The sequence below is a fragment of the Ahaetulla prasina genome, chromosome 1 (genome assembly GCF_028640845.1).
Source record: "Ahaetulla prasina isolate Xishuangbanna chromosome 1, ASM2864084v1, whole genome shotgun sequence".
Taxonomy (NCBI): domain Eukaryota; kingdom Metazoa; phylum Chordata; class Lepidosauria; order Squamata; family Colubridae; genus Ahaetulla; species Ahaetulla prasina.
The window spans coordinates 304,747,171-304,764,204 of NC_080539.1; the positions used below are offsets into that span (position 1 = coordinate 304,747,171).

Here is a 17,034-nt window from a genome sequence, read left to right on the forward strand (position 1 = left end):
TGTGTGGGTTGTAACTATCTTGACTTTTGATATCTCCCTTTCTCATGGATGCCCCAGTATGTCCCTGGAGTCTCTCTACCATAATTTTTAAGAACAGTAACACCATTTACCATTATTTTGCTACAGGCACAAATCCCCTAAAATAAGCTTAACAAACCAACAAAAAACAAAGAGGCTTTCCTCTCCTACAACAAAGAAAGAAATTGAAAATCCATCCACTTAGCCTTCTCACCTCACTTTATGGTAGTTTTGTCCCTCCAAAATGCAATCCCTAAAAAGCTGCCCACTTTTGCCTACAACAAATTATTCTCCCTCAGGTTCAGGTTGTAATATGGGAGGAGGGGGGTAGCAATTATATTAAACTTGTTCAGCATGTTTAGGATTGTTCTAAGGATTGCTACTAAATAACAAACATACAGTGCCTTATTTCAGTATTACCGGTATCAGAGGTGGGATTCACTTACCTTCCCTACCGGTTCGCAAATTTGAGCGCACATGCCACCTCTGTACACACAGCCTTCTGCACACAGCCTTCTGCACATGTGCAGTATTATGTCCAGGCGGGTGGACGGAGCCTCCCACAGTCGCCGCTACTGGTTCACGCGATCTGGACAGAACCAGCTGAATCCTACCACTGAGCAGTACGTACACATATTATAAATCATTAGCAGTGAAAATGGGGAAAGAACTAGAAAGCACAAAAAGCTTAGATCCGAGTTTCTCAACCTCAGCAATTTCAAGACGTGCGGACTTCAGCTTCCAGAATTCCACACTGAATGGGAAAGTCCTCCTATCTTAAGAGTTACAGTGGTTGAGAAACACTGGTTTAGATTCAGGAGATATTAAGCAAATAAAGAATAAATCCAGGAAACAAAATTGCCCAGTCAGATATTTTGCCCGGTGCCTTTGGCTCAACCTAAATTATTTCATGGAGCCACTGTGAAAATAAATAAGGGAGGACGAGAGAATCACAAATGCCCTCCCCCTCTCCACAGAAAAGGGCAAAATAAACTAATCTTTAATATTCACATTCATCATACATTGATCTAGCCTGTCCTGTTCTATATGTCATTCTTACCTGAGGAATCCTATCCAGTGTTCTTCATTTACTGGAATGTACACCTGGTCTATACCCTGCACCACAGCGCCATCCTTGATCCACAGCATCTCTGGTTCTTCCATTCCCTCCAGGCTGCAGTTCAGCTTCACTGGCTGCCCCTGGGACACGGTCAGTTTGATTGGCATTCCAATCCCTTTTGCTTCTGGAAAGAAGAAAGGAACCTCCCGCCCATCCTTGCTCCCAAGTAGAGGAGCAAGGAGGTTGGGAATACAGCAGATCAATCAAGGTTCCTGATCTGTAGGGTGATACAGTCAAAGAACTAAATGCACAACTGCTTCAATGCACCTCATCTGAAGAGATTATGTGTGTGTGTGTGTGTGTGTGTGTGTGTGTGTGTATACCAAAGACATATATATATATATATATATATATATATATATATATATATATGTGTGTGTGTGTGTGTGTGTGTGTGTGTGTGTTTGTATGTAGGTCTTTGGTTATTGGGTTTTCTCCCGCGTAAAATTGGAAGTGTCTTGGCGGCGTTTGACGAAGTCTCATTCGTCATCTTCAGGCTTCAACTTCGTGCTTCTGGGAGCAATGTGTGACTGTAGCTGTTTCTTCCTTTTAACGGTTAAAAGGAAGAAACAGCCTATATATATATATATATATATATATATATATATATATATATATATACACATACATACATACATACATACATACATACATACATACATACAGATAATTACAGGATACGAACACTGAATTTCCAGTTAGGAAATAGCAAAGGAGAATAAAACCATGCAGGACTTCTTCAACAAAGTGCTAATTTAGAAATCAGCAGGGTGAAGCCCAGTAGCAATTTTTCAGCAGTTCACGCAGATGAATTAGGTAACACTGCACACTTAATGCTTTTGAAAGAATTATTCTCAGAACAATAGTACAATTCCACCAAAATTCCCTCTGGATGCTTTTTGATTCCCAGGTAATATTCATTACTTTAAAGAAAGCACAGCTTTTAAAAAAAAATCATTCACATAGGGGGTCATTCAGTTCACAGTTTCTCTTAATTGCAAAAGCTTCTGAACTATGTGAAAACTCTATGGATGGGAAAAGCATGATTGAACGCCTAGGCCTGAAAGGAAACCAACCACTTTCAGAATGTGTGTGTCTCTCTCTCTCCTTTTCTCTTCCCTTTTCCCTCATGTGTGGTGCAGAATTACTTGAACTAGTAGCCAGGCAACCCCCAAACTCAGGATACATGCCAAATGCTGATCTCATCTCTCTTTTGGAAAGGTGTCACTAATTCATTTGCAGATTGTGATGTTTCTCCATTTTCTGTTGGAATAAATGTATTCTTCGGGATACGTTTCAGGGCCATCAGGCACTTTTAATGTCAGTGGAGGAGATCATGAGCAGGTATAAGGAAGACTTTTAATAGACCAGATATTCTGAACTATAGAATATATTCTATATATTCAGAATTAAGCATTGGTGGAAAAGATGACGATATACTGCAAGGAAGAAAATAAACTAGACGATAACTAAGCTTCAAGAAGAAGAGATTTCAGCCACTAGACTATTGTCCATCAGTATTATTACATCCTTGGTAGCTTTATATTATCTTTGTTACTTTTGGAACCATTTTGTATAAGGAGGTATAACTGAGCAATGTTAATCTTTTTTAGATATTTCAGGCATGCTAATGGCAAAAATATACCATGATGGATGATGATGATGATGATGATGATGATGATGATGATGATGATGATGATAATAATAATAATAATAATAATAATAATAATAATAATAATAATAATAATAATAATAATAATAATAATAGGTTTTGAAAATAAATATTATACTCACTGATCACTCAATCTCTTTCAGATTGCAAATCAATTATTCTGTAATTCTACCAATGCCTTTGCAAACTAAAACTCCATTTAGGACTAAGCAAAGCTCTGGTATAAGTTGACTTATCACTTTATGTTTATTATTCAATGTGCTCTACATGGTACTGTCTTTGAAGACCAGCCCAAATCTGTTCGTTCAGAATGTAATTGGCCAGTCAGATAACACTGGTTTTATGTGTGGTGCCAACAGATTTATGAATATAGTGCACAGGGCTGGTGTTTTGTTTTGTTTTTTTATTTGCATTTATATCCCGCCCTTCTCCGAAGACTCAGGGCAGCTTACACTATGTTAACCTATAAAGCCCTCCAAAGCTTGGTTCTGGAGTATCACAGAGTCTGTCTACTTTAAGGAGAATCTCTTTGTCATATGCAGTCTTTTTAGAGAGAGAAACTTTGGATTCTTGTACTGTGACAGATCTAAGGAGCATGGCAGGGGCCACTTCATTGCTAAGTTAAAAAAAAATAGTGACAAACATTATTTAATTGGCCTTCTGAATATTAGGAATGTTTGGGCTGCAGGATTAGGATTATGGGTGACTACATTACTTTTGTAGGTACATCATTTTATCTTATTTTAATTTTAATTATGATTATAACAGTTTTTGCTTGTTTTTATTATGTTTTCTATCTTAGCTAAACTAGTCAAAGTCCTGGGATGGAATGGTATAGAAATGTGTATATAAACAAATCAATAAACTAGGCTTGAATTTTTGAACTGAAGGATGGCTCAAAGATATTTTAAATAATAACCAGCCAGAAACTGTAGGCGTCTTATGAAATTACCCATGTGAATTTTCATACCCCTATTCTATTCAGATCCATTTTGCTCCGATATATTAATATTTTAAAAAGAACATTAGTTTATTACCAGCTTTTTCCATAAGATCACACCTATATGATCTGATAAATGTGAATGTACGTCTAAAATGTGTGTCTTACATTTAATGGAGTTTAAGAGATTTAATTAAACCAACTGGATAGCTCTGACTATTACAGCATTTATGGGAATGAGCAGGCCAAACAAAGTCAGAGCCACCTTGCTTGACAAACTTATGACAACTGTGTTTCAAAAAAATCCAAATGATTGTGATTCCATACCATCCAGCAGTACATAGTTATTAACATACTCCAAATTAAGTCCTTAAATTGTATCAGGCGGAATGATAAGTCTTAGAACCAATCCAACTGCCCTTGGGATAATGGAGAAGAAATAATTACATAGATATAGGATTACCTTTGCACCAGTGGAAATCCACTAGCAGAAAAATATAAAATACAGAATAACGGAAGGGACCTTGGATGTCTTGTAGTCCAGGGATCCCCAACCCTCTGACAATGGCCTATTCAAAATCGGGCCGCATGAGTGGTAGACCAGTGTGCATGCTCTACTTACATGAGTGACAGCCTGATTCCCTTCTCACACACACACCCCAGCCAGGCCACCAAGCCACAAAGTTGGGGACAGCTGTTCTAGTCTAACTCCCTGCTTAAGCAGGAGACTGTATATACCATTCTGGACAAATGGCTCTCCAATCTCTTCTTAAAAACCTCCCGTGATAGAGCACCCACAACTTCTCTGTTTGATAAGCTTCCATCCATTACTTCTTGTTCTGCCCTCAAGGGCTTTGGAGAATAGGTTGACCCCCTCCTCTCTGTGACAGCCCCTCAAATATTGGAAGACTGCTATCATGTGACCTTTAGTCCCTCTCTTTGTTAGACATATCCAGTCCCTGCACCATTCGTTGTACATAAACTCATTGGAGTCTGAATGATAAAGAAAAAGAAACATTAGAATCCTCTATTCACACAATGGGCAGTCCTGTCTCCAATAACTAGGTAATGTTTGCCCTGCAAAAAGGTGCTAAAACATGGCCATGTATTTTTGTTAATTTATTATATTTTGTTAATTATATATTTTGCTATTAATTATATTTGTCCTAGGGACGCGATGGCTCAGTGGCTAAGATGGTGAGCTTGCCGATCGAAAGATTGGCAGTTCAGCGGTTCGAAACCCTAGTGTCACATAATGGAAGTGAGCTCCAGTTACTTGTCCCAGCTTCTGCCAACCTAGCAGAAAGCACATAGAAAATGCAAGTAGAAAAATAAGGACCAGCTTTGGTGGGAAGGTAACAGGGTTCCTTGCGCCTTTGGCATTTAGTCATGCCGGCCACATGACCACGGATACGTCTTCAGACAGCGCTGGCTCTTCGGCTTTGAAACAGAGATGAGCACCACCCCCTAGAGTCCGGAACAATTAGCACACATGTACGAGGTGAACCTTTACCTTATATATTTGTCCTCTTGCCTTATCTTAAGAATCCTAAAGAAGAAGAGATTTACAAACATCTCTATAGTAAGTAGTGACTGATTTCCAAATGACAAGCTCAGCATCTTTAACCCCTGAGCCTTCAGGCTCCATTCAGATCTTAATGGTAGGGGGGGGAAAAGTAAAAGAAACAGGACTACTCATAGACTAAAAGGTATTACATGGTCAAGTCACATAGCTACATATGCCAACGAACAAACACACATTCTATTCTACCTATTGCTTCTTTTGGTTAACAATTCTTGTAACAATTCTTCTTCTTTCCTAGATCAAAGCCAAAGCACACAGTGCAGAATGTGTGAGAACTGAACCTGCATTTCACTGATCTCCTAGAAAGCAGACACCACATCTGTCCAGCATATTCCCAATGCACCTCTACAAAATATTCATCTACCAATGATAAACTAGCAACTGCACTCATTGAGGCATAATATTGACTGATGACGTACACCATGCTAAGCTATGATTTACTTAAAAAAATAAAACATAAAACATAAATAGTTCTGTTCATGTAATATGCTTTTCAGATCAACAGGACAAGCCCTGTTGAAGATAATCCTTCTGCGAGGTGTTTAACTATATGATATGCAGAAAAGGGCTTTCTCTGAAGTAGCTCCTGGATTGTACAAAACATCCTTAGGAACATGTACTTCTATTCTCCTGCTATTTAACAAATCAACATTTATGTAGTCCTTGGTGCTCTCTGAGCTTGGTTGTTTGCTTGTTTCATTACCCATCCAGTAACATCATCAATGTAAGTCAATGTAGGGACTTTTGAGCATACAATAATTTTATTAACTTGTCAACAGTATATAAAAACAAAATTCCATGACTTTTTCTAGTTGCTTGTCCATTAGTTCCAAAAGAAAAGACTCTAGTTTCAACTATATTTTAACGTTTCAAATCTTCTGAATTAATGTATCTATTTGTATCCATTTTTAAAGGTTTTTATTTTTTACATGTCCATCAGGCATGATAAAATGTCCCTTCATAATGTTCAGATCTGAAGTATGTTTTTATATTTTAGACAATTTCTTTGGTGACAAATACCTATGATACATCATTTTATAAACATTCTCTTTAATACTAGAGCATAATGTAAATTTTAATCCTTTCAACCACATATTTTCCCATTGATCTATCTGCATATTAGAGCCAATCTTTTACCCATTTTATTATGCATTCTTTCGCTTGTTCTTCTTTCATATTTCAGCAAATGTTTATACATTTTAGCAATAACTTGTTCATTATTAGTATATAATTCTATTCCAAACTTGCTTACTCTTTTCAAAATCATAAAGTCTTTTATCCACTTTAAACATACAAAAAGAAACATAAGAAAACCATTGACAAGAACATTCTTCCGTTATCAAATATTCTTTTGATTTCATTTGATAATCTCCTTGAGAGAAATTCTAATACATTGTAGTAAGTTAACTATGTTTACTTGCTGTTTCTCTTCTATAAACTGTTTCTTGGGCTGAAAGTCACAAATGTGTTTTCAAGAAGAATCTACATTTAAATTCATTCACTATTCTAAGAATAGCCTGCCTGAGATAAAGACTTCTACATCTATGTGAATGTCACTCAAATTTCAAATCGTGACCTTCTAAATCCAAAAACCTTCTATTTCTTAACAACACCCGCTTTTCATTCAAATCAAACAGCAGGATGCAAAATATAGTTTAAAATCTGGTAGGCCCAAATTGTCTTTTTCCTTCACATCTTGTAATACCTTATATTTAACTCATGTTTTTTCCCTTGCTGTACAGATTTAGATATATCCTTCTGCCATTGTTTAAATGCTATGTCAGTTGTCACAACAGGTATCGTCTGAAACAAAAATAACATTCTAGATAAAATATTCACCTGAGTCACAGAAATTCTATCTAACAATGACAATTGTAACTGATCCCATTTTAACATGTCTTTTTGACTTCATTAACTTAACAGAGTTATTTGGAAATAACATAAAATTCATATTTGTCATAGTTACACTGAATATTTTATCTTCTTCTCAATCTTAAAAACTGTTTTATTCCTCAATTCTATTTGATTTTGTATCTTCATATTTTCTGTTAACATTTCTGTCTTCTGTTTATTAATCTTGAAACCTACTAGTCACCAAAATTCTTTTAATTTACTTTTAATTTACTCAATCTCTTTTAAGGAGTCTGCCAAAACCAAATCACCTGCAAAGGTTTCTGCAATCATTCAACATATGTTTTAGCCTCCAGCTTCCTAATCATTGTTGCTCTTCTCTGTACTCTTTCCAGAGTCACAGCATTTTTTTTTTGTATTGCTGTGATCAAAACTGGATGCAGTATTCCAAATGTGGTTTTACCAAAGCAGCATAAAGCGATACTAACATTTCATGTGACTTTGATACCATCCTTCTATTGATGTAGCCTAGGACTGTACACTGCTGGATCATATTTAAATAGTTGTCCACTAGGATTCCTAGATCCCTCTCAGGGTAACTGTTGTTGAGCCATGTACCATATCACGCACTATATCTGTACCTTTGGTTTTTCTTGCCTAACTGTGAAACTTTACATTTCTCCCCACTGAATTGCATTTTGCTAGAAAGGGTCCAGTGTTCAAGTCTGTCAAGATCCTTCTGGATCTTGAGCCTATCTTCTAAAGTATTGGCTATTCCCCTCATATTGGTGTCATTTGCAAATTTATAAATTTACATAAACTTGTCTCGTACATTCATATCTTCCAAAACTTTAAACAAAAAAAAAATCCAATTCAAATTATCAAGAGGGAGGTGATCTAAGAAAATGCTTGCCTTGCCAATATTGATGGGGATTCTCTCCTTAATTAAACAAATTTACATGGTCATTGGTCACCCAATTCAAACATGGTGACTCCGAGTGACTTACAATATTTAAAATTCATTGTATACAAAACCCCAAAATCCCCACTCCCCCTTTGATTAGAGTATTGTTTTCTGCTTGATTGTTTTGCCTGGTGTTAATCCTTGCTCTTTTGGGTGTTGGCTGCTAGAGTGACTGTGTTCTCCAGATCCTCTCCAGCAGTCAACACCCAAAAAAGGACCTACCAAGGAGAAATCAAACCCCCTCCCCATAAAATGGAAGGGCAAGCTACTGTATATAAACAGGGAGCAAACACCACACTCATTGGCACTGATGATGTTACCTAGCTGGGTAATGAAATGTCTGCAAGCAAACAACCAAGTTCAGAGAATACCAAGGACTCAACCCTGAGTTACAATACATATATTCTCTTCTATAGGAAGTAATAATCTCTTCCATCAAGCATTTATTTAAACATTTCTATTTAACCAATATTGAAATTTTAACTTAATCAATATTAACTGTTTTGACTGGCTTTTATTGGTTTGTTTATATTTGAACTAGAATTTTCTTTTCAGTTGTAAGACTCTTTGATTGCCAAACAGATTGAAAGTTAGTGTATTGGAGGTAGGGAGGGAGAGAGGGAGGGAGGGATAAACTACATTTTAGCTGCTGAGGGCGATGTGTGCAGCAGCAACATATCTAGCAGCAACGTATATAGCACATTCTGTCAAAAATTTCCAACTACTGTACAGAACATTTTTGCTGAAGTTGTTTTATATTGCAGCCAGTTTTGCTCTTTTTTTCAGTTCATATTTGCATTTTGTTTCTTATATTGCTTTATGTTATTTTACTGTAGTTTTCTAAATTGCTTAAAGTATATTGGTATGTAATATAAATACATTAGAATAGAATAGAATAGAATAGAATAGAATAGAATAGAATAGAATAGAATAGAATAGAATTTTTCATTGGCCAAGTGTGATTGGACACCTTGGACAAAGGAATTTGTCTTGGTGCATATGCTCTCAGTGTACATAAAAATAAAGAAAACCACATTTGTGTAACTAAGAAACCTCTGCAGAATAAAAGCATTTGCTCTATTATGGATTTCTACTGGCTTAACAGCGAGTAAAACTAGTAGTTCCCATGCCATTTTCTTTGTAATGTTTTCTTTGTTGTTTGTTTACCTTAAGTAAATTGCTAAGAGCAGTGAAGCTGGCAAAATACACTACGTTTAGACACAGCACTTTTTTGTAGCTGGGCTAAGGAATTAATCACACACTCAGAAACATGATCTAACCCCTTATTATTTAATTCAACAAATGAGATTAAATTACGTGTGTTTGTGCATGTGGGCATGTGGCAGAAAACATCCTCCCTCTCAGTGTGCATCCTTCTGAGCAATAGAGTTTCTGCTAGTCGCTCTGTGACCATGCCATAGATACAAAAAATGGGCTTTATAAAATGACAGCCTTAGGAAATAAAGGCAATATTTAGTAATAGCAAAACTGCTTGGCTTTTCAGTAATCCACTTGCTAAAGTAAATAATCATAGACAAATAGAGCTATCCTTGCAGACAACTTCAGATTTAAGATACCATTCTTGCTGAAATCTTAAGTAAGCAAAGTGCATTTCACATTTGAAGGAGAGCCCTGCACAAAGAATTTAAAAAAAGGAAAAAAAGAAAAATACAGTATATTTTTGGCTTTTAATTATGGGAAACAAATAGTATTAAGGCATAGGTAATTTTGGAAAATTTTGGAAAAATCATAGGGCAAGTATATGTTTTCTATGGGAAAGCACAGCATTCATTCATATGAGTGCAAGTATGCACACAGAACTGTTGCTTAACTGAAGCATGGTCAACAAGGTATCATAATAGTATAAAAATTATAGAAATAAGAAGTTGCTCAATTAGAAGTACTTAAAATTCTTTTGCATTGAAGGAGCACCTTGACCTTTAATTCTATTTAACCAAATAAAAACTCCCTAAACAGTTGGGTGTGTGGGTATGAGAAATACACAAAAGAAATTGCACAACGCTATGAACTCTCTACCAGTTTCACTCTTCCTATTGGTCTAAATCACCCAGTAAAACCACTATTCTCTTTCAAATTAGGCAAGAAATTTCAGTTTACTTACGCAGCTATCACCTAGGTGTAACAATTAACTACCAAGTCCTTCTAGATATCTTTGCAGTGTAGCATATTAACTTTCTGCTTTGGCAAACATTCTTTACTGCTAACAAGTATTAAGATTCTTAAGGAGAAAAGGAAACGGAAGTGTATGTCTATCAGAGGAATATTCCCCTAATTCCCATTGTCTTAGGTGCCAGATATATAAGACCACAATGTAGGTTTGCTTGAATGTGGAACAGATATCTTTAACTTAGGTCCTCGTGCTTTATTGCAAATATAATTCCCAGAATTCTGAAAATACATCGGTGGTATACCAGGTTGGGGAAAGCTGACTTGGAAAGAGTTTCAAAGTTGATGACTCCATGCTACAGGTGTAAAATAATCAGCCTGCTTGTATAGTGAGAGTATTTGGTAACCTCACACATTATCAGTGGCAACTAAAACTGATGGACACTTCCTAGTCCAAAACTAAAGGAACATTTAGAGGAACCTGAAAAATCTCAGCATTTTCAACATGCTCTTGTGGTGACTCTTAATTAATTTTTCTTTCTTTCTTTCTTTCTTTCTTTCTTTCTTTCTTTCTTTCTTTCTTTCTTTCTTTCTCTTTTCTTTCTTATTTATTTTCTATCATCTATCTATCATATTTATTTATTTATTTATTTATTTTGTCTCAACAATATACATAAGCATCACACAAAAATATTATATAGTATATAAACATATATATGAAGAAATATAAGGAGGTATAAGTATATATATATATATATATATATATATATATATATATATATATATATATATATATATATATATATATTTGTTTTCTGAGGTTTTCACGGTGTTTGTATGTAGGTCTTTGGTTGTTCGGGTTGTGACTGAGCACAACCAAGCCCCACCAACACAGGACACACCCCAGCCAATCAGAGCACAGAAAACCCCATCCAATCAGAGCACAGCCAAGCTCCCACCCAATCAGTTCAAACCCCACTAGCAGTTAAAAGGAAGAAACAGCTGCGATCACACATTGCTCCCAGAAGCACGAAGCTGAAGCCTGAAGATGACGAATGAGACTTCGAAACGTCGCCAAGACACTTCAATCTTACACGGAGAAAACCCGAACAACCAAAGACCTATATATATATATATATATATATATATATATATATATATATATATATATATATATATATATATATATATATATATATATATATATATATATAAAATAAATAAAAAGAAAAACAATAGGACAGGAACGGTAGGCACATTTGTGCTCTTATGCACGTCCCTTATGGTCCTCTTAGGAATGGGGTGAGGTCAATAGTAGAAAGTTTTTGGTTAAAGCTTTTGGGATTATGGGAAGAGACCACAGAGTCAGGTAAAGTGTTCCAAGCACTGATGATTCTGTTACAGAAGTCATATTTTCTGCAATCTAGATTAAAGCGGTTAACATTAAGTTTAAATCTATTGGTTGCTCTTGTATTATTGCAATTAAAGCTGAAGTAGTCTTTAACAGGAAGGACATTACAATAGATGATTCTATGAGTTAAACTTAGGTCTTGTCAAAGGCGACGGAGTTCTAAGTTTTCTAAGCCTAGGATTTCAAGTCTGGTGGGATAAGGTATTTTGTTGTTTTCAGAGGAGTGAAGAACTCTTCTTGTAAAATATTTCTGGACACGTTCAATTGTATTGATGTCAGAAATGTGGTGAGAGTTCCAGACAGGCGAGCTGTATTCTAGAATTGGTCTAGCAAATGTTTTATATGCTCTGGTTAGTAGTGTAGTGTTTTTGGAAAAGAAGCTACGCAAGATTAGGTTTACAACTCTTAGAGCCTTTTTTGTTATGTAGTTGCAGTGGGCTTTGGCACTTAGATCATTTGATATGAAAACTCCAAGGTCTTTAACAGGGTGGGGGTCATCTGTAAGATAATGTCCATCAAGTATGTACTTAGTCTTTGGGTTCTTTTTTCCAATATGTAAGACTGAGCATTTGCTGGTTGAGATTTGGAGTTGCCAAGTTTTAGACTAAGTGGTTAGATGATCAAGGTCTTTTTGAATGGTAGATGTATTGTCGGTGGTGTTAAATAGTTTGACACTGTCAGCAAAGAGAACACAATTACTTGAGATATGGTCACAAAGATCATTTATGTATAGTATGAAGAGTGTTGGTCCAAGGACACTGCCTTGAGGAACGCCACACTTGACAGGACCAGGGTTTGATAGAGCATTGTCAATTTTGACCACTTGTTGTCTGTTAGACAGAAAAGCAGATATCCATTTGTTAAGGGGTCCTGAAATGCCATAGGATTTTAGTTTTAGGAGAAGCTTCTCATGTACTACTGAGTCAAAAGCTTTGCAGAAGTCTATGTAGATATATATATATATATATATATATATATATATATATATATATATATATATATATATATATATATATATATATATATATATATATATATAAAGAAAAAAGAAAAACAATAGGACAGGAACGGTAGGCACATTTGTGCTCTTATGCACGCCCCTTATGGTCCTCTTAGGAATGGGGTGAGGTCAATAGTAGAAAGTTTTTGGTTAAAGCTTTTGGGATTATGGGAAGAGACCACAGAGTCAGGTAAAGTGTTCCAAGCACTGATGATTCTGTTACAGAAGTCATATTTTCTGCAATCTAGATTAAAGTGGTTAACATTAAGTTTAAATCTATTGGTTGCTCTTGTATTATTGCAATTAAAGCTGAAGTAGTCTTTAACAGGAAGGACATTACAATAGATGATTCTATGAGTTAAACTTAGGTCTTGTCGAAGGCGACGGAGTTCTAAGTTTTCTAAGCCTAGGATTTCAAGTCTGGTGGGATAAGGTATTTTGTTGTTTTCAGAGGAGTGAAGAACTCTTCTTGTAAAATATTTCTGGACACGTTCAATTGTATTGATGTCAGAAATGTGGTGAGAGTTCCAGACAGGCGAGCTGTATTCTAGAATTGGTCTAGCAAATGTTTTATATGCTCTGGTTAGTAGTGTAGTGTTTTTGGAAAAGAAGCTACGCAAGATTAGGTTTACAACTCTTAGAGCCTTTTTTGCTATGTAGTTGCAGTGGGCTTTGGCACTTAGATCATTTGATATGAAAACTCCAAGGTCTTTAACAGGGTGGGGGTCATCTGTAAGATAATGTCCATCAAGTATGTACTTAGTGTTTGGGTTCTTTTTTCCAATATGTAAGACTGAGCATTTGCTGGTTGAGATTTGGAGTTGCCAAGTTTTAGACTAAGTGGTTAGATGATCAAGGTCTTTTTGAATAGTAGATGTATTGTCGGTGGTGTTAAATAGTTTGACACCGTCAGCAAAGAGAACACAATTACTTGAGATATGGTCACAAAGATCATTTATGTATAGTATGAAGAGTGTTGGTCCAAGGACACTGCCTTGAGGAACGCCACACTTGACAGGACCAGGGTTTGATAGAGCATTGTCAATTTTGACCACTTGTTGTCTGTTAGACAGAAAAGTAGATATCCATTTGTTAAGGGGTCCTGAAATGCCATAGGATTTTAGTTTTAGGAGAAGCTTATCATGTACTACTGAGTCAAAAGCTTTGCAGAAGTCTATGTAGATTGCATCTATTGTTTTGCCTTGATCAAGATTTGTAGTCCATATGTTTTTACAGTGGAGAAGTTGTAAGTTACATGATAATTTTTTCCTGAAACCAAATTGTTTATTAGAGAGTAGGTTGTTTGTTTCTAAGTGGAAGGTAATGGATTGGTTGATGATTGATTCCATAACTTTGCAGGTGATGCAGCACAGAGAGATTGGTCTGTAATTTTCAACTAAGCTGGGGTTTCCTTTTTTGAAGATTGGGATGACTGTGGCTAGTGACCAAAGTTTGGGAAGGGAACTGGTCGTGAAAGCTTTATCAAAGATTATGCTTAGGGGTTCTGCTATATTAGTGGAAAGTTTTTTTAAGAAGTATGCACATAGTCCATCGGGTCCAATAGATAGCGATGTTTTCAAGTTATGAAGAGCTTTTCCAACATTATCTTCTGCAAGGAGCTGCTGATTCAGTTCTACAGAGGAATTATTGAGTCTGTCATTTGCACCTCTATAACTGTCTGGTTTGGTTCTGCAACCCGACAAGAAAGACAGAGACTTCAGAGGATAATTAGAACTGCAGAAAAAATAATTGCTACCAATCTGCCTTCCATTGAGGACCTGTATACTGCACGAATCAAGAAGAGGGCCGTGAAAATATTTACAGATCCCTCACATCCAGGACATAAACTGTTTCAACTCCTACCCTCAAAACGACGCTATAGAGCACTGCACACCAGAACAACTAGACACAAGAACAGTTTTTTCCCGAAGGCCATCACTCTGCTAAACAAATAATTCCTTCAACACTGTCAAACTATTTACTAAATCTGCACTACTATTAATCTTCTCATCGTTCCCATCACCAATCTCCTTCCACTTATGACTGTATGACTGTAACTTTGTTGCTGGCAATCCTTATAATTTATATTGATATATTGACCATCAATTGTATTGTAAATGTTGTACCTTGATGAACGTATCTTTTCTTTTATGCACACTGAGAGCATATGCACCAAGACAAATTCCTTGAGAGTCTAATCACACTTGGCCAATAAAAAATTCTATTCTATTCTATTCTATTTGGGAATGTCGGATATGTGTCATCGCTGTTAACAAAAACTGAGACAAAGAATATGTTGAAGAGGTTTGCTTTAACTGTTTCGTCATTGCATTCTTTGTCGCCTTTATATATTGCATTCTTTGCAATATATAAATATATTGCAAAGAATGCAATATATATATTTATATATTTATATATATATATACATATATATATGTGTGTGTGTGTATGTGTGTGTGTTTTCTGAGGTTTTCGCGGGTGTTTGTATGTAGGTCTTTGGTTATTCGGGTCTTCTCCCACGTAAATTGGAAGTGTCTTGGCGACGTTTCGACGAAGTCTCATTCATCATCTTCAGGCTTCAGCTTCGTGCTTCTGGGAGCAATGTGTGATTGCAGCTGTTTCTTCCTTTTTAACTGTTAGTGGGGGTTTGAACTGATTGGGTGGGAGCTTGGCTGTGCTTTGATTGGATGGGGTTTTTTTATGCTCTGATTGGCTGGGGGTGTGTCCTGTTTGGCACAACCAAGCCCCCACCCAAACAGGACACACTCAAGTTATATTTATAGATCACTCAAATCAGCAAATACATACAATGCTCCTTCCTCCTCCTATTTTCTGCACAACAATCCTGTAAAGCAGGTTATGCTGACAGAGAATGATTGGCCCAAAGTCACCCAGCCAGCTTCGTTCTAAGGTGGGAGTAGAACTCGCAGTTTCCTGGTTTCTAGCCCGATGCCTTAACCACTATACAGATTGTACTACCCAAAAGAGGTACAACAGAGGACTGCAGTTACAGAGTCCATAGATATGGAAGGATTTACATGCTTTCCAGATACTATGATCTTAGTCTGCAAGTAAGATAAGATCCACATTAATTCTCAAAAACATTTTCCCAGAAGAAAATATCCAGGATGGTTTCTGACCCACAAACCTAAATTATGTCAAAGAATCAGCATACTGTTTTCCTTTCAGATTGATTTTTTAATTTTTTTTTTTGTTCTATCTATTTATGTCCACTTCTTATTTTCTACCCACAAATTATTTTGACTCAATACTGACATCAGCCTTCAGTCAGTCAGTCAAACTAACCAGCTAACTTTGGAAACTGGTGACAGATGGATCCCACATGGAATTATTAGTTCATGACCCAGTGACAACATTTATGGTTTCAAACTACAATAATTCACCGATAGAGTGGGAGGGTGAGGGATTACAATAATAGAGCTGCTCCATAAATAAATGACTTTCAAATTGTAACCTGCTCTAAGTTAGAAAACAAAATATTAATTTCAAGAATTTTACAAATGTTACTGATTCATTGGAAAATCAATTTATTTGTGCATTTGTGACATTTCAGTAGGGATCTTGATAGAACATTATCAGTATTTCACAAAAGTATTAATGAGGCATGTACAGACGTATTTATTCAAATTCTACAAAAGGTTGTGTCAGTGATATATTTATTACCACTTGTAGAAGAACTAAACAGTTTTGTTAACCTCTTGTCTTTCCATAAAGATGAATGCTTGGGATAAAGTCACAGAGAGAAAAAGGTTACCCTTATGTTCAAGAGCTCAAGCCAATATTCAATTATGGAAATATAAATAGAGCTGCCAAAGACCTCAAATATGTTTATGATGTTGACGCAATAAACAAGTACTAAAATAGCCAATGATTCTTATTCTAATAGATATTTTGCTGCCTGAGATATAACACCAAAGCATGCTTGCAACCTTTTCATGGACCTTAGCCAGCCATAGTGCCTGAAGTCATCATTATTTTGGTACATGGACAGAAAACTCCACAAGTATCTTTCCCTTCTGCCATACCAGCAGAAGGGAAACATACAATAAAAAACAAATCACTGCCCTTTTACAATCCACAACTTCATATACCTGGGACAGCTGCCTGAGGAATCTATGGCAGGGGTCCCCAACCTTGGCAACTTTAATTTTGTATTCTGGGAGTTAAAGTCCTCCAGGCTTAAAGTTGCCAAGGTTGGAGACCCCTGATCTATGGCATCCCAGATGTTAATGAATTACAACTCCAACAGCCCTAGGCATCCTGGGGACTAATGCAACAATTGGAATTACTATTCCAAACTACTGGAAAGTCACAGATTACCCACC

At 36.3% G+C, this 17,034-nt stretch overlaps 1 protein-coding gene across 1 annotated transcript in view; it reads right to left on the minus strand.

The window, feature by feature from the left end:
* TYRO3 (TYRO3 protein tyrosine kinase) overlaps window positions 1-17,034 on the minus strand; it is an 88,511-nt gene that overhangs the window by 69,732 nt on the left and 1,745 nt on the right. The window contains exon 2 of the mRNA XM_058162044.1: window positions 1,079-1,262. Coding sequence (XP_058018027.1) covers window positions 1,079-1,262 — 184 coding nt within the window. The remainder of the gene's footprint in view (window positions 1-1,078; window positions 1,263-17,034) is intronic.